General features: G+C 50.4%; 1 protein-coding gene across 1 annotated transcript in view; it reads left to right on the top strand.

The window, feature by feature from the left end:
- Nucleotides 1-918: 918 nt before the first annotated feature.
- CCDC63 (coiled-coil domain containing 63) overlaps nucleotides 919-24,717 on the top strand; it is a 33,264-nt gene continuing 9,465 nt past the window's right edge. Inside the window, exons 1-7 of the mRNA XM_081286648.1 lie at nucleotides 919-1,339; nucleotides 6,202-6,298; nucleotides 6,702-6,871; nucleotides 9,154-9,343; nucleotides 15,883-16,002; nucleotides 19,474-19,655; nucleotides 21,142-21,338. Of these exons, the coding sequence (XP_081142774.1) occupies nucleotides 6,290-6,298; nucleotides 6,702-6,871; nucleotides 9,154-9,343; nucleotides 15,883-16,002; nucleotides 19,474-19,655; nucleotides 21,142-21,338 (868 nt within the window). The 5' untranslated portion in view covers nucleotides 919-1,339; nucleotides 6,202-6,289. The remainder of the gene's footprint in view (nucleotides 1,340-6,201; nucleotides 6,299-6,701; nucleotides 6,872-9,153; nucleotides 9,344-15,882; nucleotides 16,003-19,473; nucleotides 19,656-21,141; nucleotides 21,339-24,717) is intronic.

Here is a 24,717-nt window from a genome sequence, read left to right as displayed (position 1 = left end):
AACTTCATCATCTTTCAGGCGTTGACACTTGAAATACACACGCAGGCAACTGGGGGTCGGAGCTGCTCTGCATGCACCAGAGACCAGCCTTCAGAGGGCCGCTCACCTAGGGGCTGCAGCTCACCCAGCGTGGTGGTGAGTAAAGCAAGGGGCTTTAGAGACAGGCGACCCTGGGTTCAAATCCTGCTGCTCCACTAACTGCCATGCTGTTTTCTCCAAGCTTCAGTCTTCTCATTTATAAAATGATGGTAACATGTGTCCATGACACCTTGTATCCTCATTTAGAGGCATAGCCTGAAAGGGGGCTGTTGGTGATCTTTATTTATCCCACTTGGTGTGAGTATTCTTAGGTCTCCTTGCAGAATCATTTGTGTGCTTGATCCAAAACCCTATACCCACACTGTCACACTAACTAACATCCCTCATGGTGACAACATGGCTGCCAGCAACATCAGGGGCACCTGATGTGTGCTGTATGACATTTCTGAAACCAAAATGCATCCTGTCCTAGGAGTTTAGGGACAAGAGAGTGGAAACCCTTAGTATGGCCCAGTTACAATTCACTCAGGGGGCTGGTAGGTGAAGTGGAAGTCACACGGACCCAAAAGTGCCCTAGGAAACCGGGATCCTCCATTAATACCTGACAGCGCTGTCATTATTGAATTTAGCCCCAGAGGAAGTGTTTTGGGGCCAATTGTATGAAAAGCGTTCATCTTTAAACTTTCAAACTGTTAGCACAGTGAAATGCTCAGGATTAGTCGCCCTTGACCTTGAGTCACCCTTGACCGGGGTTTCCTGTGTCATGGTCAACAAGGGGCAGGAGAGGGGTGGTCCCCAAGGAAAACAACCGGCAGACGCCCAATCATTGGTGAAGTTCTTTCTTTATAATCGATTTTTAATTTTCTTGCAGAGTAGCGGGATCAGGGCTGGGTTAACTGCGCGTGAAGTTGGTACCTGGCAGGGTCGCTGAGAGCGCGTGGATAAGACGACCGCGAAAGTCGCGTGGCCGGGGACCGGGATCCTCAGTAAGAGTGGCCTAGGACTGAGAAGAGCGCTGGTGGTTGCACGAGGACACTCCGGGCCAGGAGGGCCCGTCTGGGCATGACTCGCCTGGCAAGGGGTCGCCTCAGGTCGCGGAGGAGCGTGTTCCCGGTCCCTCTCTCTCGCTGCAGCTGCAGGTCGGGCCGGGTGGCGCGCCCCGCAGAGCCTTCCAGGGAGAATGCCGACTGTGCGCGTCACAAGGGCGCGCGCTCCGGGCCGAGGCGCCCGCACTCCGGGCGGGGCCTGGAGGCGCAGCGCCGCTGTGCAGCAAGCGCTCGCGTCGCGGGACCCGCGGCCGGTGAGTGCCCCGCCCCGCCGCGCCGCAGCGCCGCCTGCCGGGCGAAAGCAGCACTGCGGCCGCCCGCCACCGGTGCGGACCTAGGGGCCCTGAGCCTGGAAAGCCGCCTGTTCCCCACCAGACGTAGGTAAATTGCAGTGTGTAAAGAACTCCTAAAACGTCCGACGCGTTTCCATTTTCCTTCCATAATGATCCTCATTATTATTATTTTAATGGTGTGTCTTTCTGCACCCCGGTTTAGCTGGTCCCTGAGGCGCAGGTTCAATTCCTGAGTTGCGCAGCCGCGGCTCAGTCTAATCCACACAGGAGCCTGACAGGGTCCCTGCAGGACCCTCCACAGGCCTGGCTTATCCTTTAAAGTCAGATTGTTAGAATTTGGAAGCAGAGGAGGGGCCGGCCTACCTTGCCTCACCTAGCCTGGAGGGGATGCCATCCATTCAAACCTGGTATTTGCCAAGAGCTCACCAGGTGCTCGCCAGGGGACTATGGCCTGATGTGGCCTGACCAGGCTCTGACTTCTTGGCACTTTCTGCTCCCCAGAAGTGGGCCGGCTTTGGTTCCTCCCAGGAATAGCAATTACAGGACATGTGGGAAGTGCAGGGCACATTTAGGCAGCAGCGAAGAGTGGGGCTTGTGGCCAGGAGAGAAGGCGCCACCCATTCATGTTCTGAAACTCTTGAAGGTTGGTTGGATTGGATTCTTGAACTGTGAGTTTGAGAACTCTGAATGAGAGGGTGGTAAGACAGGGACCAGGACACCTGGGGCATCCTCCAAAGGCCCAGCTATGAGGCTGAGGGAGGACCTATCCCCAGGGAGCAATCCTATCCCCAGAAGGGGAGGTCTACCACGCGGCCTGCGCAGTGGTTTCATTAATGAGGTTCTAGGCATAAAGTTAGTTAGAAGAGATCGAAATAAAACACACAAACCAGTTACCTTATTTATATTGCTAGGTCCGAGAGGGCTCACCTCCCTGGTTCCCGCCTCCAGCCGCCCAGCAGGGCAGCGAGGATTACTCTGGGCTAGCAGGAGAGAGAGAGAGCAAACACGCCTGGGAGTAGCCTTTTATTTGGGGAACAAGAGATTCAGGGGAGAATTCCATCCAATGAAGGTTGAGGGGGGGCTGCACTCCAAGGTCAGGGTCAGTGATTGGGTCTCCGGGGTCAGTGGTCACACACACCCCCACACGGATGGGCTCTCTCATCAGGAAAGGGTCGGGAAAGCTCCGACACAGCCAGAGCACCTCAGGCCCTTAACGGGAGTCACCCAATCACACGTCAGAATGGCTCCCCACAGGGAGGATTGTTCTGGCCTCTGGAAGCTGAAGAGAAGCCAGTAGTCTGGGGTAGCCTGGCTCTAGGTATGCATGTATGTCTCAGCAAAGAGAGCTCTAGCTCCCAGGGAATAATACCCAGCACAGCCAGTGATCTCAGGAACAGGCACTGGATAATCCTGTCAGACAAGCACCATTCATCTGTCATGTGAGCAGGCTGTGCTAAGGGCTTCAACACTACCCCACGTGGGTGTGGGTACTCCCATCTACAGATGAGGAAACTGAGCCCAGTGAGGCAAAAGCACACTGCCCGTGAAAGGCAGGTGCACCCAGTCCCGCTCTGCAACCAGTGCATCCCAGAACCACTTAGGATCCAAAGAGCCCTGGGACGTAGGAGAGCCCCTGGACAAGGTGAAATTGAGCTGCACAGAATCCCAGAGTTGAAAGGGGTCCCATTAGAATGAAAGGTTTCCTTTGCCCAAATCTTATCAGTGAGGGAAATCCGGCTGCAGCTTTCGCCCCCTTCCAGGGCTCAACCAGAGGCAGTAGAGACATGGAGCCATTGCCCTTACCTTGCCTTCCTGCCTGTGGGAATGTCCCCACATTAGATATTTTCCTTTAATGATGATTTACCAAAATTCAGTTAGCTCCCAAGCCTTCTAGAACCTGCATTGCCATCCACTACTGTCCCATTACCTATCAGACTGAAAGTCATTTTCAAGGCAGCTGATCATGTAAGTCAGGAATGCTTTAGGCTGTAATGAACAAGTTACGCAATGAGGGTGCCTTCACAATAGTGACACTTATTATTTTACTTAACAAGCAGCCTGGAGGAAGGCAGTTCCAACAAGGGGCATAGCAAAGCTTGTTAATAAGAACCAAAATTTTCTTTGTGCTCCTCAGCGTTACAATGATATTTCTTCTCATGGTCACTGCATGGTTGCCAGATCACTGACCATCGTGCCTTCCCCCTAATTTCCAAAAAGAAGAAAGAGAGGGAAACATGGACAAAGTTCTGTTTTGTCACAAAGGAATAGGGATAGACTTCTCTTTATGTCTCATTGGCCAGAGCTGGGTCACATGCCCATCTTTAAACCAATCATTGATAAAGAGAGGTGGAGTTACCATGATTATTGGAAACCAATCACAGTTCATCCTCTGATACACTGAGGAGGGGGGGACAACATTAAAGTTATGTTAGGAAGAAAGATATTAACTCTAGCTAGCTAAGTCATTCCAGCTGCTGTAACAAATAAATCTTCACATTTCATTGGCATGGTGCACAGAAGTTATTTTCTCATTCAAATGAAGTCCAATGAGGGTGTTCATGGTTGGCAGGTGACTTCTTCCATAATTTGATTTGGGAATCTGTCTTGTGGCTCAGTCTCCCATAAACTCCTATTGGGGAAGAGAGAATGGAAGAATCACATGCATTTCTTTATGTTATGGCCCAGGAGTTGACTGCTTCCATCCTATTGGTGAGAATTAATCACATATCTGCGCCTGGATGTACAAGTAGCTAGAAAGTATAAGCTGTAGCTGGAAGCCACCTCAGGTGGCCACTCTGAGTGACAGGGAGGTGGCTGTTCAGCCATCCAGGAACAGTGGGTTTCCAGGTTGATCTTTTGCCTGTCATCCTGTCACTCCCCACTGGCTGTGGCCATCTGTACTCCAGAACCGATCATCTTCTGAACACTCCTTTTATTCGCTTGTATCTCCATCTTTGCCTGGGCTGCTCTCTAGGCCCAGAATTCCCTCTGCACTTTTCCTCTCTGCTTGGGTGAGCTCCTGTCCGTTCTTCTAAATCCAAATTAAAAATCCTCTCCCTTGTTGAGACTTTCCTCTACTTTATCCTGGGCTTCATTCACAGAATTATTTTTTTTCTATTTTTATCATTATTTATTTATTTAGGTACCAGGGATTGAACCCAGGGCTGCCTAGCCACTGAGCCACATTCCCAGACCTTTTTATTTTTTATTTTGAGACAGGGCCTCACGGTTGCCTTTAAACTTGTGATCCTCCTGCCTAAGTCTCCTGAGTGGCTGGGATTACAGGCATGTGCCACCGCGCCAGCCTATCCACAACATCTTTTTTTAAAATTTTTTTTTTTAGTTGTTGATGGCCCTTTATTTATTCACATGAGGTGCTGAGACTCGAACCCAGTGCTCACAAATGCTAGGCAAGTGCTCTACCACTGAGCCACAACCCCAGCCCCTATCCACAGCATCCTGAAGGCTGATTCACCACTCAGAGGCAAGTGATAGAAAACTCAGATTGCTTTAATGGAAAACATTGATTCATGTAATTGACATAACCCAGAGGCATCTTCAGGCTTGGCTAAATCCAGAGGCTTAAATGATGTTTTCAAGATTCAGTCTCTTTCCATATTAGCTTTATTCTCATGTCCCAGCAGAGGCAAGATGGCTCTCAGTCATCCCTAACCTCATTCTCCTAGGCTCAGGTATGGGAAGAAGCCAAGTCTCTCCCTTCTGAGTGTTCCAGCTTCAATTCCACTACACACTCTGCTTAGCGGAGCAGGAGTCACCTGACCACCCTTGAGCCAATACTAGGCCAGATGGCTAGGCTTATGCAGATCGGGCAGGGATCTGGCATTCTGATTGGTCGATATAGAGTCATAGTTCCAATCCTAAAACTGGTGGGAAGCAATGATCCCCTGAGGGGCAGGGGAGAGGGAGGGTGTGGCTTTTCACAGGCAATTTAGGGCCTCACCAGGAGACAGGGAATGCTGAACCCTGCAAACCCCAGGAGACAATCACCACCACACTTCACCATATGGAACAACCCATTTACTGAACATGTATTATGTGCCAGGAACAGTGCCTTACACATAATGGCCTGCAAGGTGGCTTCTAGAATTTTCCCCATTATCCAGATGATGAAACAGAAGTTCTGCAGAACTGAAAGGACTTACCCAAAGCTCGTTAGTGGTTGTGGAGGAATTTCAGCTGAGATCTGGTGAACCACACAACCAGTGCTTTTTTAATCCCCTACATTTCAGAACCCCTCCTCTATGGGAGGAAAAGCTAGAATTTCTGCTTTAGGAACCTAGCTCCTGAGTCTGGAATTGGGGACTCAGGGAGTCTCACAGCCCATAGGGCTTAGAGAGTCAGTGTTGCCCCCTCCTCTGAGTAGGCCAGGTGAGGTTCAAGTGATGACCTGATAAATATGTCACTCAGTGCCACTGGCTCCTGCTCTAAAGGGGTGGGGGTCCACCCACAGTTGTAGCTAGGGCACATTTTGTTTTGACCCCATAAGGGGACACACCACCCCAGTGCCACTTTGCCCCCTTTTCTTTAGGAACACAAGGAGCAGAAGGGTAAGTGACATGCCAGAACCATCTGCCCAGCTCCTAATAATACATTCTGAGTGGAACAAGTTCCGGGCAAACATTGCTTTAAAGGGGGGGGGGGGGCTCTTCTCACACCCGGGCAGCCATCTGCCTCCTTCTCACGTGCCAAGCTGTGGGCGGGGGACGGGACTGTGGAGAGTGGGGAAGGGAGGAGGTGTCACTTGGTCCTGCACCGCCAGCAGGGTGGCTCACAAGTTCTCTTCCTTTTATCACTGTGAACAGGACACTGCTGAGACAAAGAGGTGCGCTCACTGGCTTTGACCTCCGTGGGTCCAGTGTCTGAGCAGAGGAAAAGTTCAATTCCTTCAAGATGCCGGTGGTAGGTAACTGCAGCTCCTGGGGACAGTTGGGCACTCTGCTGTACACTCACTTCACAAGTATTAGCTCTTTGTCATTTTTTAGATGGGACCCTGGAAGCTCAGAGACAGCCAGTGACTTTCTCCCAAGGTCACAAAAGGTGGCAGAGCTAGGACTTGAACCCAGGGTCCCCAAGAATACCCTCTTCCCAACATAGCAAGGAACCTCTTGAGTACGCAGTGTTGACAGGAGCCATCTTGCCATCCTGGCAACCCAGGGCCGGTTTTCCATGTAGCAGACGAGCATTCACCTCGTCCTGGGTGGGCAGCCATGGCCAGCCCTGTGCAGGCAGCCATCCTCCCTTGAGCCCCAGTGCGGGCATTTCTGGTCACCTTACCCCTCACTCTCCGCACCATCTCAACCAGTTGAAGAAGCACAGAAGAAAAACCTCGGTAACTCCTCCGGAACTTTCCGAGAAGACCAAGGAGCAGCTGGCGGAGGCCGAGCTTCGGCAGCTGAGGCTGCAGTTCCGAAAAATGGTGGAAAGTCGCAAGTCCTTCAACTTCCGCAGCCAGTTGAAGCTCTCCAGCCAGCAGTGAGTGACCTTGGAGGGCAGCGGGGTTGGGCTTCGCGGGCTCACCTTCTCCTGAACCCAGACCTTCGTCGAAAGGCTCCACTTCCAGGGGAAACCCGCTGGACGCGGCCTCAGCAGGAAGCGGGTGTTGTCAGCGTCCAGGGCGCGGCGGGGACCCCGGGGAGCAGGGCGCCCACCCTCAGGGAAGGCCCGAGAGGAGGCTTTCTGGTGCCTCTGTCTCTCTTTCCTGTCCTCTCTCCGAATTTCATCCTTGGCTGGAAGAAAATGATTGTCCCCAACTCTTGAGTTTGCCAGTGACCCAGGGCCACAGTCTGGAATCCGTCCCAAAGGCCCACGAGAGAGGGGAAGTGTGATTGGCTCCGCTTGGGTCAGGTGTCTACTCCTGGTCCAATCAGCTGAGTGGGGAGGGGCCATGGGAGGAGAAGTGGGCGTGGCTATCCCTGCCCGGCCTGGGGGAGTTCTTTGGGCTGTGCAAACCCTTGGCCTTCCCTATTTGTGCGTCCTTAGGGGAACTTCATGATAGAATATATGAAACTAGGTTGCCCTAGAAACAACGGTGTGTGTATTTCTTTGGGCAACAGAAAGGTGTTCCCTAGAGTTGAATAAACAAACAGAAGCAGAAATTCTGAGATTCCCTCCTCAGGAATCTAATGCCTTAGCTACATCCGTAGTGTTTACAGAAAGCTCACTGTTAGAAAATCTCACAGTTGGATGATGCGTGAAGTTCAAAGGATGGAGAAAACGGTTCCTTAGATTTCCCTTGGATTCACTTAAATCAGGGCCGGGGCTGGTCCACATGGGACATCCCTGTGAATTTTTAAAAGGCAACCTTTCCCAAGACACTTTACTGCCATCTGTTGGAAAAATGGTCATTACATAGGGATTTTATTAGAACAAGAAAAGTGTCTCCTAGAAAAGTGTAATCAACACATCTGTGATGCTTTGTGGGCATTCTCCAGGGTGGTGCTGCCCACAACCTGCACTTCTGTGCCTGGCCATCTGACTCCCAGTGGGCACCTGGTGGGCATCAAGAGATGCTTCCTTCCTGGTGTGGCTACTTCACCCCATTTGATCTGGTTTCACTTTGGTAGAACTGAAGGGAGGGGTGGAGGAGTGGGGAGTCTAGTTTCTTTACAGTTAGCACCTATAAATAGAGCCAGACTGAGGGCAGGGCCCTCAGGCACTTTTTCCAAATGCCCACCCCTCACTTAAACCACCCTGAGAGGGAGCGCTTTTAAAATCTAGGGGCACCTCACTCTCTTACCCAGTCCGAGCGCTGTCTACAACAGACAAACCTTCCTTTAGCTTTAACCACCGTACCAAACGCCTGATTCAGGTGGAGCGGTCTTTCTTTTCTCTCCACCTTAACGAAGACCCCCTTCCAGGAGGGGATGAAGAAGGGGAGAAAGTCCAGTTGCAGGCTGAGAAGACTAGGTCCTCTGGTCACCAGCTATGTGTGGCTATTGAAGTTGCAACTGATTAAATGAATCGAAAACAGAGTTCTTTGGTTGCTCGAGTCACATTTCCCATGTGCACTGGCCACATGTGCCTCCATGGGTGTTCCTGGATGGTGCAGATAGAGGACATTCCCATCCTTAAAGAATGTCCTACAGGACGGTGGTTGGCAGGCCATGGCCCAGGGTTCAGATCTGGCTGGCTGTCTCTCTCTGTAAATAAAGTTTTATTGGAACACAGCCATACCTATTAGATTATGCATTGCCTATGGCCACTTTTACACTGTAGGGAGGATTCAGAGCTTTCAAGAGAGACCCATGGCTCCCAAAGCCTAAAATATTCACTCTTTGGCCTTTTATAGAACGAGGTTTGCCAAGCCTTTCCCTAGAACATTCTTTAGCATTCTGAGCCCTGCTTCCAACACTTCTATGTGCCTGCAGAACACTCAAGGAGCATCTGATCCACTAGGTCCCAGGTTGGGGCCTGAGATTCTGCATTTCCCCAGGCTCTCAAAGGACATTGAGGCAGTAGTTCTGCAAAACACAAAAACCCGGCCTTGGTGTGGTTTCCCATTGTTGAGTTGCATCCCCGCTCCAGCCCTCCTTCAGCATAGACAGAGGAAAGGAGAGGAAGAGACCATGTCAGCTTAGTCAATCACTGGCCCTCCAAGGAGAGAAACTGGATCTCAGGCAATCAGGGCTCTAGACCTGGAGGGGAGACTTTGGCCACCCAGGTGGGAAACATATCTCCCAAGCTACAGTGTCTAGAATGTTTCTTGAAGGTAATTCCTGAGGTTCCAGGTTAACCGCAGGCTGCTTTCCCAACAGCAAGGAAATCCAGGCCCTGCAAGCAGAGCAGAATGAGATCACCCTGGTTTTGAGTCTCCTGAAGTCCTCGAAGAACTTGGATCTGAATCAGAAAAACTACCTTGAGCTGCGTTTCCTGTTGCAGGCCAAGGAAGATTACGAGGCCATGATTAAGTCCACGAAAGAGTTGCTGGTGGAGCTGGACGAGAAGGTGCGACTCAAAGGTCACCCAGAGCAGGAGGGGAGGGGGCATTCCCAGGATGCCTTAGGCAGACTGACTCTTTGTCCTTCTCCTGACTTCCCCTAAATGCTGCCACCCTTGTGTCCTCGGGGCTCCTAGTTTCTGGGCTTAATCCCAAGGCACCACAATCCCATCCTTGGGGCATCAACCAGGGGCAGTGGGGTCAGGCTGCAGCAGCGAACGCCACCCTTCCCCAGGCTCCGTGCCTTCAAACAGTGAAGGCCTCTTCCTGCATATGTACCATGAGTGGCCAGGGGCAGGCAGCACCCATTTGGAACACTGCCAGGTATTACGTCAGGGAAGAGGAGAGTTCTGGAGGGCCTCACACTGGCCCTGGAGCCTTGTTGGCTCAAGATAGTCATGTGATTCTACCCATCCACACAGGTGTCCAGGAAGTGCGACCCTCCCATGGCAAAGAGTTAAGATTTACTGGGTGGCATTAACGATCACGTCCCTGACTATGCATTGAAGTGCCCTGCATGGTCCAGTCCCTGCCCACCTTTCTGGCTCACCTCAGGGTCTTTGCACATGCTCCCCCATCACCACCCCAATTGTCCTCTTGGGGGGCCTTCTGTGTGTCCTTTCTCCAGGGTACAGTGTATCTTCTTCTACGGGTTAGGCTGCTGTCTGGGAGCAGGCAGGACCCTCAGTAGCAGGCATTGGGCCAGGGTTTAGGCGGGGCTGTTTTCAAGGGTGTGAGCGAGCACATTGAGAGTCTGCAGGACAGCTAAAGGGGGCATGTGGGGTGGGACCTGGAGCAAGCCTGAGGAAGGGAAGACCTGACTCCTCTCTGTTTAACCCTCCAATCCTTACTTAGGGAGCTATCTTGGATCCTTGCAGCTCAGCCTCTGGCATGGAATATGGTAGGGAGTAGATTTTAAGCTGCACAGCCCCTTACCCTCTTCAAAGGCACCCACGGCACCTCCCTCCTAAGCTCTTCTCACAGTTGCAATTCTGCCTTGAGACGGGGTGGCTTAATGTCTGTCTCATCAGTCTGTCTGATCCATGAGGGTAGGACTATGTCCTCTCTGTCCCCGTGGTAATGCCCACTCCCACACCTGTCTGTCTGGCACACGGCAAGTTCTCAATAAATATTAACTGGTTGAATGAATCCAAAAGATCTCATTACATCTTTTCTCTGCCTCAGACAGTGATCTTCTGCCGTCAGGCCAAATGCTCTAGTGGGCTTGGGCCTTGCTGCACCGCGGCCCTCCTGCCTCCCCATCCCCTGCCCGCACCTGGGTGTTCGGTCCTCATGTCCTTTGAGTCCACAGTGCTCTCCTTCTCATCAGGCCTTTGCAGATGCTGTTCCTCTGCCCAGGTGCCCTTCCCATCCTCTGTGCTTGGTGACCTCCTATTCATCCCTAAGGTCCCAGCTCAGGCACTATTTCATCTTTCCCCACTAGAGGGCCCTACTGAGCCTGCCGGGAGCACCTTGCTCATTGCCCTCCCAGGCTCACTTCCAAGACTGGCTTGTCATTCTCTGAGGGCGGGGACCATCCGCCTTGCTTGCCGCCCTTCTCTTGTCTGGCACGGGAACAGGTGTTTAATAAGCATGGATGGGTGGATGAGGAAGGAGGCAAAAAGTGAAGAGGGAAATTGAAGAAAAGATGGGACACGGGTCTTGAGAAGCACTAGGCGAGGACAACCTACTGTGGGATCCTCAAAAGATCGTGGCGTCAGGGCCCCGTGCAGAGCCTCTTGGCTGCGTCTCATCCCAGGACGGGCAGGCTCCAGAATTCCTTCCTGTGTCCTCCACCCCTGGACAGAGCTTCGTCCTTGCAGGAGGTCGCTGGAGCCTCACAGGACTCTGCCTGGCCTCGGGAGGATGTAGCAAGTGTGTTGGAAGGCAGCGCCAGGATGGGGAATCCATTCCTCCAACGGCTCAGCCCAAGGCTCCTGGCTCCTCCCAGCATCGCCAGAGCCGCTCCGGCCTTAGAGATACCAAAGGGGCCAGGATGGCGAACTTAATCAGGAGGAGCAGAGGCTGGTGGCTCTAGGGTGACCAGTGAAGAGGGCAGCATCCCTTCAGAGCAGCGATGTCAGGGTGTGGAGGCAGCACTCCCTGGTGGTGAACCAGGGAGCAAAAGGAGAGGAAGGGACACGCCCCCTCAGGACACGCACCCTTGACCTGCAGACCTCTTAAAGGTGGCACAGCTACTAATAGCACCTCTCTGGGGGAACAAGCCTTTAACACACAGGTCTTTGGGGAAGTATTCCAGATGCACAATTCAGCACTCTGCCAGCCTGTTTTATTTTGAGGGGGATGAGACTGACTGAACCCAGAGTTGCTCTACCACTGAACCACATCCCCAGCCCTTTTTATTTTGAGACAGGGTCTAAGTTGCTTAGGGCCTGGTTAAGTTGCTGAGGCTGGCCTTTAACTTTCGATCCTCCTGCCTCGGCCTCCTGAGTGGCTGGGATTACAGGTGTGCAACTACTCTGTGTTATTGTTTTTTCCCCCCTGAAACCCAGGATGTGTTGTCTTTTAGTTGGCTCACATTGCTATTTCATGCCAGCCACCTGGCCATAGCTTGCGACTGCAGGCAATAGATTTATCTTTCTGTGTCTCAAAGTGACAGCTGAGACTGTGCCCTAGAGACTTCACGAAGGTGTGGGGACAAATGAAGGGCATTGAAACTCAGGGGTGCTGACACAGTACCCCTGACACAACTGCTTCCAGAATTCAGCAGCCTAATCTTGGCTCAGGGGTCTCTGACCCCAGCCAGAGGCAGACTAAAGTGTGGGTGACAAGCTCTGTCACTCACCCTGAGGCACCAAAGCCTCCTTCACCGAGGACCCCTCAAACCCAGAACAGGAGCTGGGCTTCAGACCGTCCTCCAAGGTGAATTCCAGCAGCTGCCTCTAGACAAACTTCTCACTCTGAAGGGATGACTAAATGGTGGTGACCCCTTATTTCCTTGCTTTCTTTACACACCAGGTTCTCCCCAGAAAGCCTCACCCCTTAGTCACAGCCCAAACCCCAGAAGACAAAGTGCCCCTGATTCAGTTAGGACCTGGTCCTCGCCTGTCTCGAAGGGCACTTTTCTTCAGAGGACATTTTCAGGCTAGCCTGGGGACTCCTGGGACTCTGGTCAAGCTACTCCTTCTCAGTGGGGCTGACGGGTGGGTGGAGAATGAGGATCTTTGTCTGGGTGTAGACCAAGCACACTGCAGCTGGCTGTGCCCATTTCTAGCAGAGGGTGGAAATGACACATTTGAACATCTATGGAGTGAGGTTTAAGGGACAGTGACCCCGAGGGAGGGGGCATTTGTAGGGCTCTGGGGCTGAAGGATAGAGACATCAAAATTCTCCCCTGCCAGCTGGGATGGGGTGTATTTTACTTATCTGAAATCAGAGTCAGCTCATTGTCCTATTGGAGAAAGTGGACAGTGTGTCTGTTAGGCATGCTTTGGGCTGCAGGTAACATAATACCTAACCAAGGGGCTCCAGTCAAGGGGTATTTATTTATCTATTGTTTTTTTAAAAGTAAACTTTGTATTTTGGAATAATTATAAATCCACAGAATTATTAGTTAAAAATTGTTAGTTAAAAAGCTAACATAGAGGCTTCCTACAGGCCCTTCATGCTGCTGCCCAGAAAGTGATCATCTTAGGTTACTTTAGGACATTCATCAGGACCAGGAAATTCACCCTGGCACATGACTGTGAACCTGACTACCATATTTATTGGGATTTCACTGGTGTTTCCATTCATGTCCTTTTTCACTCCCAGGATTCCATTCAGGGCAACACAGGGCATTTAAGTTATTTGGGTTTTCTTTTTTCTTTTTCTTTTTATGCTTAACAAGAAGTCCCCTGGGCAGAGGTGGATGATGTCAAGATTGTGGCATCCAGGCCTTCCCCGTGCCTCCCCCTGCGTCCCTCCACCCTGGGCCATATCTGCTTGCTTCAGAGGAGGAGGTGACCTGGTCTACAGGGCCAGGTCTCCGGAGCAAGGTCTCCCTAGCCCCTCTCTCCAAAAAACCTTGCCTCAGAGCAACTGCCCCCCTAGCTCTCCACCTACCTCTCTTTCTCCAAGGGGTCCCTCTCTTCCCCTCCTTCAAATAAACTAAAAACCAAGCAAAACACAAAACGTAACCCTCCTGGGATTGCAGGTGACCGCCCACATTCCCCCTTTCTAGAAGTTTCAGGGAGATTTTTCTACTTTCTCTGCTTCCCTTTCTAGGGCTGGGGCTGTCTCCACTTCTGTCCCCAGTGTTTGGAGCAACGTCCCCTCCACCGAAACTGCTTTCTCTGGCTTCACCAAGGAACTTGACCTTCCTAAAACCAGGGCCTTGCCTCTGTTTCCAGCCAGAGACTGAATCTATGAATACTGAACTCTCAAGGGGGGACGGGGACTCTCAAATAAAAGGCCGTCATAGGGCTGGGGTGGGGCTCAGTGGCAGAGCGCTTGCCTCACATGTGTGAGGCACTGGGTTCGATTCTCAGCACTGCACGTAAACAAACAAACAAACAAACAAAGATATTGTGTCCATGTATAACTAAAATATATATATTAAAAACCAAAGGCCATTGTAGAGCCCTTTAGGATAGTGGGTCTCACACCTGCTGTTCCCATACCTGTTTCTTTTCCTTTCTTTCTGCTTCCCTCCTTCTGTCCCTCCATTGAGTTAATTACACACAGTTAAGGTCAGGTGTCTTATGGGTACAACTCGATGAATTTTCACGTAGCTAGACATCCCTGTAACCCTCACCAATGTCAGGACAGAGATAATTCCAGAGCCCAGAAAACTCCGCTGGTCCCCTTCCACTAACTACCCCCGAGGAACCCTTGTCCTAATCCCCAGCATCATGGATTTGTTCTGCCTGCGTATAGAACAGCATGTAAATGGCCACTTTCAAAGTATGTCTCCATGTCTGGCTCCTTTCATTCAACATCCTTTGCCAAGACCCCTTTTCAACAACCAATAAATACCCTGTTGCAATTCACAGATGATACGAAGTTCCGCTTCCTTATTCTTTTAAATCATTGTGATGCCCTAATTATAGTGTAAAGAAGAAATAAAAGAAAAGCTATTTACACTACAATTAAATTTATTTCCATATTTGAATATTCTAGTGTGGTATATCGGGAACAGGGCCAGGAAACTCATTTTGTAGAGGCCCAAACAGTCAATACTTCAGCTTTGTAAGCTACAGTCCCTGTTGAAACAACCTCACTCCACCTGAGTAGCCTGAAGGCAGCAGCCTTAACAATATGTAAGTGAATGACTGTGGATGTGTCCCAATAAAACTTTATTAATAAGAACAAACATGGGCTGGATTTGGCCAAGGGCTGCTGTTTTCATGGTGATCAACTCTTGGTAAAGTTCCAGAACAATTTATTTTGTGTGTGTAGCACAGGGGATTAAACCCAGGGCCTTGTGCATGCAAGGCAAGCACTCTACCACCTGAGCTACATCTCCTGCACCCCCCACTTTTCTTTCTTTCTTTTTTTTTTTTTTTTGCTGAAATCTAACCCATTGTCTCCCACATGCAAACACTCTGCCACTGAGCTGTGGCCTCAGTCCAACTGCTTTCTTTTGATTTATTTTATTTAAAAAAAATTTTTTTTTGTTTTAGGTGGACATAGTATCTTTATTTATTTTTATGTGGTGCTGAGGGTTGAACCCAGTGCCTCACGCATGCCAGGCCAGCGGGCTACCACTTAAACCACATCCCCAGCCCTTTCTTCTGATTTATAAAGTCACTTTGTTCCTGGATCAGTCAGTGTTTATTAGAACTGAATGAAAAATACAGTGTATTAACATAGAAAAGATAGTTTGCCGGCAACTTGCTCTCACCCTTCGAGAGCTCTGTTCTTGAATAAATTGTACTCCTTTTACTCTTACATGGGTTCAATCCTCAGCACCATATAAAAATAAATAAGTGAAATAAAGGCATTTTTTTTTATCTCTGTAGTGTCCAGATGGCATTGGGAAGTCCCAAGGGATGGAAGGGATGGGAGACACATCTTGAATGCCTGATGCTGTCTCACATGTCATGACATGTGTGACATTTTGTGACCAACCCATTAAATGCCCAAAGTACCCTTGCTCTGCAAGAGCCAAACAACACCTGCTCAAGGTCCCAGATGGCCCCTTGGGGTACACTCATTTTTGCTAGAGACCATGGCTTAGGGAGGCAGAGTTCATACCCACAGGTGAGTGGAATTTCCATGCACAGGTGAGATCCCACACTCTAGTTGTTGACAGACCTTTATTTTTATGTTGTGCTGAGAATCGAACCCAGTGCCTCACACATGCCAGGCAAGTGCGCTTCCACTGAGCCCCAGCCCCAGCCCGAGATCCCACATTGTAAATTGCCTCATTTTACCCCAAACTAAGATTAAGCTGAACTGAGCAGACATCCAAAAGAGAAGAATTGACAGGACAAGAAAGGGTATTTCTGTCTCTGCGTTAGCCCTCTTCAGCGAGCCCACTGTGGAATCTATACCCCTACAGATGCTAACACAGCTGCCTGCTCTCGTGCTCCGTCTCTTGCAGATTGTTCAGATGGAAAAAAAAATCTCAAGCCAAAAACAGATCTTCACAAAAATGCAGAAGGCCAACAACCCACAGAAACTGCAGAAACAGATACACATTTTGGAGAGCCGGCTGAATCGGGTATGTGGGGTGCTCCCCTCTCCCCCCACCCCCTTTGCTCTTGGTGAAGAAGGGCGTCCTCTGAACCATTGGCAGACCACACCCATTTCCCTGTGGACCCAGGAGATGGTGAACCAGTGATGGGCACACAGAGCAGGAAGCAGTCTAGAGTTTGCCATCCACCCTCTCTGCACTCTGTCCCATCTACCTTAGCATGTGCTGCTGTCCTCCACCCGCCCCACCCCCGCCCCCACCGTCCCGGGGATGCCTACCCTCTTCAGCAAGCAGAATTAGATTCCTCCACCGTGGCAGTGAGACCTTGCTTCTTGTCATAGCCAGTGACTTACTGTTGTGCTGTTGAATGACGTCATCCTCTTAGCTATTAGGCCTTTCATGATCATCCTCATTTCACAATGACTTTTGTATTAAGTAGGATTTTTTAAATTGCTAACTGACTTTTAAACAAACAAACAAACAAAAAAACCCCAAAGAACAATGACAAAAAGGAAAGTGTTGGTCCAAGAACTGAAAAACTCAGAGATAGAAGTGGGGCCTTCAGGCATAGCTGGATGCAGGTGCTCCAAACATGTCCTTTGGACATCTTCTCTGTTCATCTCTCCCCTGGGTAAACGTCATCCTTGGGTAGCCCCAGACATGATCAAACGCCAGCAGAAAGGGAGCATCTCTTTCCTAAGGGTTTAATATGCCTGTCCCAGGGGATCAGCCATTGGATCAGCTTGGATCATGTGCCCACCCTTGAGCCAAACACTGTGGTTAGAAGAATGGAACACAGGGACCTGAGGCCTGTGACTCTTCTTGGCTGGCTTTCTCTCCCCCAGAGTGGTAGCAGAGAGCCGGGACAGCCCAGTCTAAACTGTGTGGCAGCAGAGTGAGGAGAGGTGGTTCCCCCAGGAGGATCAGGAGAAGGGGAGGAAGGCTGGGTGGGAACACTTCACAGCCCAGCAGCTCCTGCATCCAGAGGGGGACAGATCCTTGCCTCACTGTGCAAAACTCTTAGCTTCCCCCAAACTCTGACCACCAGGCGTTACCCAGGCACTCTGTGGCGAGGTCCCCTCTTATGTCTTGGAGAGATAGGATTTTGTATCCCAAACTGGTCCCCTCTTCCCCTCACACCGGACAGGACTGGCTATGCATTCGAGTGGATTAGGGGCCATCTCTAAAGATGACTTCCGGATCCCAGAATACCCATGACCCTGAAATCTCCTCCACCTACTCCAGAGAGCCTGAGAGCCTCCCAGTAGGTCACATCTTTTATTGCACAATCGAGTTCTTGTAGAGTAAGAACCTCTGTTCCCTGGTCCCCTCTCCCCTGAGTGGCAGCTGGAGACCCCCACAGGGAAACCTGCCAAGAGACCAGGGTTTAAAATTTAAGGAGGTGCTCACGCTCAGGCTTGGGGAGATGCTGTGTTGACCCTTGACCACGAGAGCTCCCTTAAATTTTATGGCTGGCTACCTCAATTAAGCCCGCCTTGACCCTGCAGAAACCTAACATCTCTCATAATGTGCTTTGAAAACCTCTGATGGAGCAAAGCCCTTACTGTCAGGAATCTCTTTTGTAGTTGTTTCTTTTTCTGTGTCTATGAGAGAAATTCACTCTAACCCTTTTTATATTTTTTTTCGAGTCAGGGTTTCACTGTTGCTTAGGGGCCTCACTGAGTTGCTGACACTGGCCTCAAACTTGCAATCCTCCTGCCTCAGCCTCCAAAGTCGCTGGGATTAGAGATCTGCATCACCATGCCTGGCTCACATCACCTTAAAAAAAACTTAAAAAATTATTTTTAAAAATAAGCTTTATCATGTATATTTAAGGCATAGTTGGTGATGTTCTGGAATACATGTGGAGAGTAAAGTGGTGACTGTAGCAAAGGAAATTAACATATCCATCATGTCATATGGTTGTGTGTGTTTTTGTGGTGACAGTAGCTACAATCTACTCACTTCCCAGGGATTCCAAACACAATAGGACTTTATTACCCATCATCCTCACATTGTGACTCTAACTTGTTCATCTGACACGTCTGCTCCCTCGCATCCTCTGACTTGAAGCTCCCCACCCCTCCCTGTAACCACTGTCTTTCTCTCTGTCACGTGACTTCTGTTCTGTGGCCAACTCTGCACATAAGTGAGATCACACAGCATTTGTCTTTCTGTGATTGGCTTATTTCACATAGCGTAATGTCTTCCAGATCCACTCATACTGTGGCAAATGGTAGAATTTTTTTTTTAAGACTGAATATTGATCGTGTGTATGTGTGTGCATGCATGCGTGTGTGCAAGTTCCTTGATCTGTTCATGCGTCATGGACACTAGGTGTTGCTGTGCCCCAGCTACAGTGAGCAAGGCTGCCTGCTCCCAGCTGCCAATCACATTTCCTTTGGCCTCATACCAGAAGAGGGTCGTAGGGTCATTCTACTTTTAATTTCTTTAGAAACTTCCATAAAGTTTCCCATAGTGACTGCACCAACCCATATTCCCATAGTGTAACCCACATCACTTAAAAAAAAACTCTTTAAAAAAACTAAGACAAATTTATGAAGATTTATGTACAAAAAAATTAGAGGGACTAAAATAATGAACCCCCACATACCTATCACTTTGATCTAATAATTGTTAACGATTTGCTTTAATGGCTTTACCGTTTTTCACCCTGGAGTATTTTAAAGTAAATTATAGGTATCATGACATTTTAGCCCTGATTTCTTCAGTTTCACCTCTTACAATTAAACATTTGCTTTCATGATCACAATACCAATATCATATCTTACAAAATGAGTATTTCCTTCACGTGACCCAACACCCCATCCCTACTAAAATTTCTCTAGTTGAACCAAAAAATGTCTTTTAAAAGTTGGTTCAAGCAAGGTTCATACAATTGTTAGGTCTTTTAAGTTTCTTTAAATTTAAAATAGTGGCTCTTAATCAAGAATGATTTTGCCCCTAGAGGGACATTGCCTTCTGAGGGACACACTTTAGCTTGTCACAGCTGGATTGGGGGTGGGTGGTAGTAATATTTAACATGCTAAGAAGCCCAGCCCAGCCCTTGCCACAGAGAATCATCTAGCTGTAAGCACCAGGGTCTTGTTAAGTTGCTGAGTCTGGCCTCAAACTTGCGATCCTCCTACACCTGCCTCCAGAGTCACCAGGATTTCAGGCATGTGCCACCATGGCCAGCTTGGCCAGTTATTTCTGATGGTGTCATTTAACTTGTTCCTGTCTCTCATGTAATGACCCCAAACTGGAAATTAGGTCTAAAAGTCATTTAGGAATCTGAAATCCAGAGAAAAGAATCCAGCAAAGGCCATTTAGCCAGTTGGTGGCCCACTCCACCGTCACCCAGTGCTCCCCAATGGTTGTTCCGTGTCCTGGGATGTGAGGCAGCGTGTGGGACCTTCCCACCTTCCATCTGCCTTCTGGACGCTTGTCTTACAGCCCAGAGAGCAGCCCTGTTTTGAAACACAGCCCTTCCAACAGGTCACTGAGCACTTTGATAAGATGCTGACTACCAACGCCAAGCTCCGTCAGGAGATTGAGAACCTGCGGTTTGAGAAGGCCACTTATGACAACATCTACCAGAAGCTGTGCCAGAGCCTGTTGTCGCAGAAGAAAACCATGAACTTGGCCATTGAGCAGTCTTCTCAGGCCTATGAACAGAGGTGTGCTGGGGAGGTGCCCACTGCGGTGTGTTGGGGGACCTTAGACCATAAACCAATGACTCTGCAGCTGAGGCCAGAGGCTGTGTGTGACTTTAGCCCTCACAGCGGCCCTAGGTCCCCCTTTTACAGACCAGGACAAGGAGGCTTAGAGACACTAAAATACTTACCTGAAATCCAGGTAAGTGGCTGGCGTGCTGGAGTTAATACGCAGACCTCTATTCGATACTGTCCCCTCGGGAGCCCCTGTCTTTGGTCCTGAGGGACCGTCTCCATCACCTCTCTGTGGCCTGCAGTTGGGCTGTGGAGAGAGCAGGTGTTGGAGTGAGAGGAATCTGGACTTGAATCTTTGCTCCATCGCTTCACATCATTGTAGGATTTCTTTAGGTGGGAAAGAGGGTCAATAAGATGAAGGAGCACCTGGGTCACGGTGACTGACAGGTAGTGGTGGTGGTGATGTGGTGATGATGACAGTGGTGATATTGATGATGATGTGGTGATGGTGGTGGTGGTGATGACAGTGCTGATGGTGGAGGTGGTGATGTTAATTGTGATGTGGTGATTGTGATGATGACGGTAGTGATGTTGATGATGATGATGTTGATGGTGATGATGGTGATGGCGATGATGGTGATGGTGTTGTGGTGATGGTGATGATGATGATGAGAGTGGTGATGGTTGTGACATTGTTGATGGTAATGATATGGTGTTGATGGTGATGGTGGTGATGTTGATGGTGATATGGTAATTGTGGTGGTGATGGTGGTGGTGAATGGTGGTGATGGTGATGATATGGTGATGTGGTGATGGTGATGGTGATGATATAGTGATGGATGGTGATGGTGATGATAGTGATGATGGTGGTGGTGATGGTGATGGTGATAATAATGGTGGTGATGGTGATGATGGTGATAGTGGTGATATTGATGGTGATGTGGTAATTATGGTGTTGATGGTGCTGGTGATAGTGGTGCTGGTGATGATGGTGGTGGTGATGGTGATGGTGATGATGGTGGTGATGGTGATGATTTGGTAATGATGGTGGTGATGGTGAAGATTTGGTGATGTGATGATGGTGGTGATGGTGGTAATGGTAATGGTGGTGGTGATGGTGGTGATATGATGGTGATGGTGATAATGGTGGTGGTGATGGTGATGGTGGTGATGGCTGTGACAGTGATGATGGTGGTGATGGTGATGATGGTGATGGTGGTGATGATGCTGGTGATGATTATGATAATGACAGTGGTGCTGGTAGTGAGGATGATGATGAGACAGATGACAATGGGAAAACACACTTCCTGTGCATGGCCTAGAGCTTGCAGCTCCAGTTGTTCCAGTAAGTTAGGCTGTTCCACTCCTAAAGTCCTTGGTCAGTAGGAGACCTGGTGGCTGCTGGCCAGACAGGAAGCCCCCGGGGCCACAGGGAGAAGGGAAGAGAGTGAGGCGAGTGAGGCGCCTGGGGACCTCAGCCCCTGCATCCTCGCAGCATGCAGGCCATGGCCCGCATGGCTGCCTTGAAGGACCGCCAGCAGAAGGACATCTCTGAGTACAACCTGGAGATCCAGGAGCTGGAGCGGCTCTACGACCACGAGGCCAAGCTCAAGTCCTTCTACAACCACCAGGGCAAGCTCAAGTCCTTCCTGCACCTCAAGCTGAAGGAGGAGGACGCGAAAAAGGAAGAAGGTACACCACCCCCCCACACCCCCCCCACCACTCCCCCACCCCCCCACCCCACCCTGCACTCCCCAGTCTCCTTGTGGTAGGGTCGCCAAATTTAGCACAAAAAAATAATAGGGCTGGGCTGGGGCTCAGCGGTAGAGCGCTTGCCTCACATGGGTGAGGCCCTGGGTTCCATCCTCAGCACCACATAAAGATAAATAAAGAGACTGGATCCATCTACAACTAAAAAAGAATTTAAAAAAAAGATGCCTAGTTAAATTCAAATTTCAGAGAAACAATGGCCAGATTTTTAGGATAAATATGTCCCAAGCAGTATTTATGTGTCAGGGTGTCCTAGACCAGGCCAGGTTTGATGACTCACCAAGAGGGCCCGAGGGACTCCGCACAGGGTCACAGTCAAGGCGGTGATGTATCACAGTAAAAGGGACAAAATCGACAGGAGGCAAGGGCCCGAGGAGTGGAGACCAGAGGCGCACACTTCACGGAGAGCCACACAGAGCAATGACCCCTCCCATACCTGGCACACGTCATTTATGAGGGGCGCACACACAGACTGTGTCCCTGGGGACCCGTCACCTAGGCTCCTGTGCCTAGCACACAGCACAGTCGTGTGCTCCCAAGGGCAGGCATGGCAGTGCAGCGCAGTGAGCCCCCTAACCACTTAGGGCAAGCACGGGGACCCGTTCACCCTGAGTCCTGGGATGCCAGCCGACAGCACAGGAGGCCCCGGAGGAGACCAGATCATAAATGACGCTGAGAAACTTCAGCTTGACCCCAAGGACCATGGGGAGCCGTGGGAGGGAGGCCGGCTGGGCCACACCCTTCCCAGAGGGCCCCCTCCCCTCCGCTATGTTGGTTTTCATTTTCTCTGGTGCTGGGAGGGGATCCAGGGCCTAGGACCTGCTGAGCTGCACCCCAGGCCCTTGGATTCATTCTTCCCTGTTTTTTTTCCTGCCTATTCCTGGTCAGTCACTCGGCACCATTGCTGGAAGAGCTTCTGAGGAGCCCATGTCTTCCTCTAAGATAACGACCCACAGCTTTTTCACCTTTTGGGCCTGTGTCCAACCACCCAGCCAGTGTCCACCCACTCACCCAGCCACCCAGTCAGTCACCCACCCAGTCAGTCACGCGCCAATGTGTTCACCTGTCCATCACCCCTCTATTCACCTGCCAATCATCCAGGGGTCTTGGAGCCAGTCCGTCCGTCTACGGAGCCACCAGCTTGTGCAAGCTCCTCTCCTAGGTGCTTGGCACCTGTGAGTTCCACATGACCCCATGACAGCATGAGAAGTGGGCTCTGTCACTGACCCCCCGAGGTCCATGCAATGTGAGTGGCAGGTCCAGGGCTCCCTCCCAGACGTGTCCGCCCCCACCACTACTCTCCTCATTCTTAGTCCTGTCCCTCCTGTGCCCTTTGCCCTCAGAGTGATTTGTCAGGGTCATGTTCTTTGTGATCTCCAGACCCCTCATCCATCTATCCACCCACCTGATCCATTTCTAATCTTTAGTAGACTTCCTGACCACAGCCTGAAACGGGCACCATGCTGGAGACCAGAGGGGAGCAGTGACCACAACTGTGTTCACCCTTTGTTAGTCAGCTTTTAATTATTTTGTCACTGTGACCAAATGATCTGGCAAGAAAAATTGGAGGAGGAAAAGTTTATTTGGGGATCACAGTTTCAGAGGTCTCAGTCCATGGATGGCCCACCCCATTGCTCTGGGCCCAAGGTGAGGCTCACATCATGGCGGGAGAGGATGGCGGGAGAGGGTGGCGGAGGAGGGCAACTGGGACAGGAAGCAGGATGTCACCCAGGATGATATATACCCCCAGATCACACCCATGACCCACCTCCTCCAGCCACACCCACCTGCCCACAGCTATTACTCTCTCGGGGTCAGTGTACCATTTAGGTTGAGGCCCTCATAAGCCAGTCACTTCGCCTCTCAACCTTCCTGCCTTGTCTCACGTCTGGGCTTCTGGGGGACACATCACATCCAAACCATAACAGCCCTGATGTCGTGCGGCTTACATTCTGGGTACAGAGCCCTGGAAAACACACATACAAAGGACCCAAACACTTCGCACTGGGCAGACCCTTGGGAGGAAAGACAGACACGGGATGGCGGCGGCCAACGAAGGTCCCAGGAGAGGGGACAGCCTGCGACCTAAAGGACACAAGACTAGTGGTGCAGGCACCAGGCATCCAGATAGCAAGAACAGCCAAGGCAAGGCTGGGGGTGGGACGGCTGGGCTGGAGTGCAGAGGGGTCCTGGAGTCAGTCCTCCAGGGACACTGAGGGACCAACTGACCACATGCCAGGAGCTGGAGAGGCAGAAAGGACACAGTGGAATAAGACAGAGATCCTGTCCTCACAGAGTTGACCCTTCAGGGGATCCAACAAGTGAGAAAACACAGAAGCCGGGCACGGTGGCCCACCCTGTAATCCAGCAGCTCCGGAGGCTGAGGCAGAAGGATCGCGGGTTCAAACCCAGACTCAGCAACAGCGAGGCCCTAAGCAACTCAGTCTGTCTCTAAATAAATACAAAAATGGGCTGGGGATGTAGCTCTGTGGTCAAGTGCCCCTGAGCTCAATCCCTGGTACCCCTCAATTTGAAAAAAATAGAAATAAAACACAGAAGTTAAGCTGATTCTTAAACTTCTTTTTAAAGTTGATCCTTTGGTTCTCAGAAACCCAAGAGCACAAAGAAAATAAAAGAGGGTAATTGACAGACAGTGACCCAGGACTGCTTTATCTATGGTGGTCAGGGTGGGCCTGTTGGAGGAGGTGACACGAGGGAACCCGTCACAGGAGGCCCTGGAGGAGACCAGATCATAAATGATTCTGAGAAACTTCAGCTTGACCCCAAGGACCATGAGGAACTACATCATGTAAGCCACATCATGTCATGTGCCCAGAAAGATCTAGAAAGAACCTTCTGATTGCCATGTGGAGGCCAAATCAGAGAGATAAGTCTAGGTTCAGGGATTCTGTGATTCTAGGCTAGTGAGAGTGAGACTCAGAGAAGAACTTCCTTGAAGGTTCTCATTCCTTGAACTCACCAAGCTCTGAGCCCTCCTAAGAATCTTCTGTCCCCAGACTAACTTGGCCACTGACTTGACCTTCATTCTTCTCAACCGTCAGCTCTACAGAGAGGCCTTCCCTGGCTACCCACCTAACACAGGACCCCCATCTCCGTGCCTGACGTGCCTTATTCCAGCCGCAATGGTAATAAGCGGATTTCTTCTTCTGTTTACTTGTATATCTTGTTTTCTTTCCTCTCTTTGTCTGACTCCTCCTTGAAAAGCTCCCTGGGGCCAGGGTTTTGTGTCAGCAGAGCCTCGCCCAGTGTCTGGCACTTAGTGAATACTGAATTAGGTCTT

This window comes from Spermophilus citellus, assembly GCF_964194105.1.
Source record: "Spermophilus citellus genome assembly, chromosome: 3".
NCBI lineage: Eukaryota > Metazoa > Chordata > Mammalia > Rodentia > Sciuridae > Spermophilus > Spermophilus citellus.
This window is presented reverse-complemented; position numbering and strand designations above follow the sequence as displayed.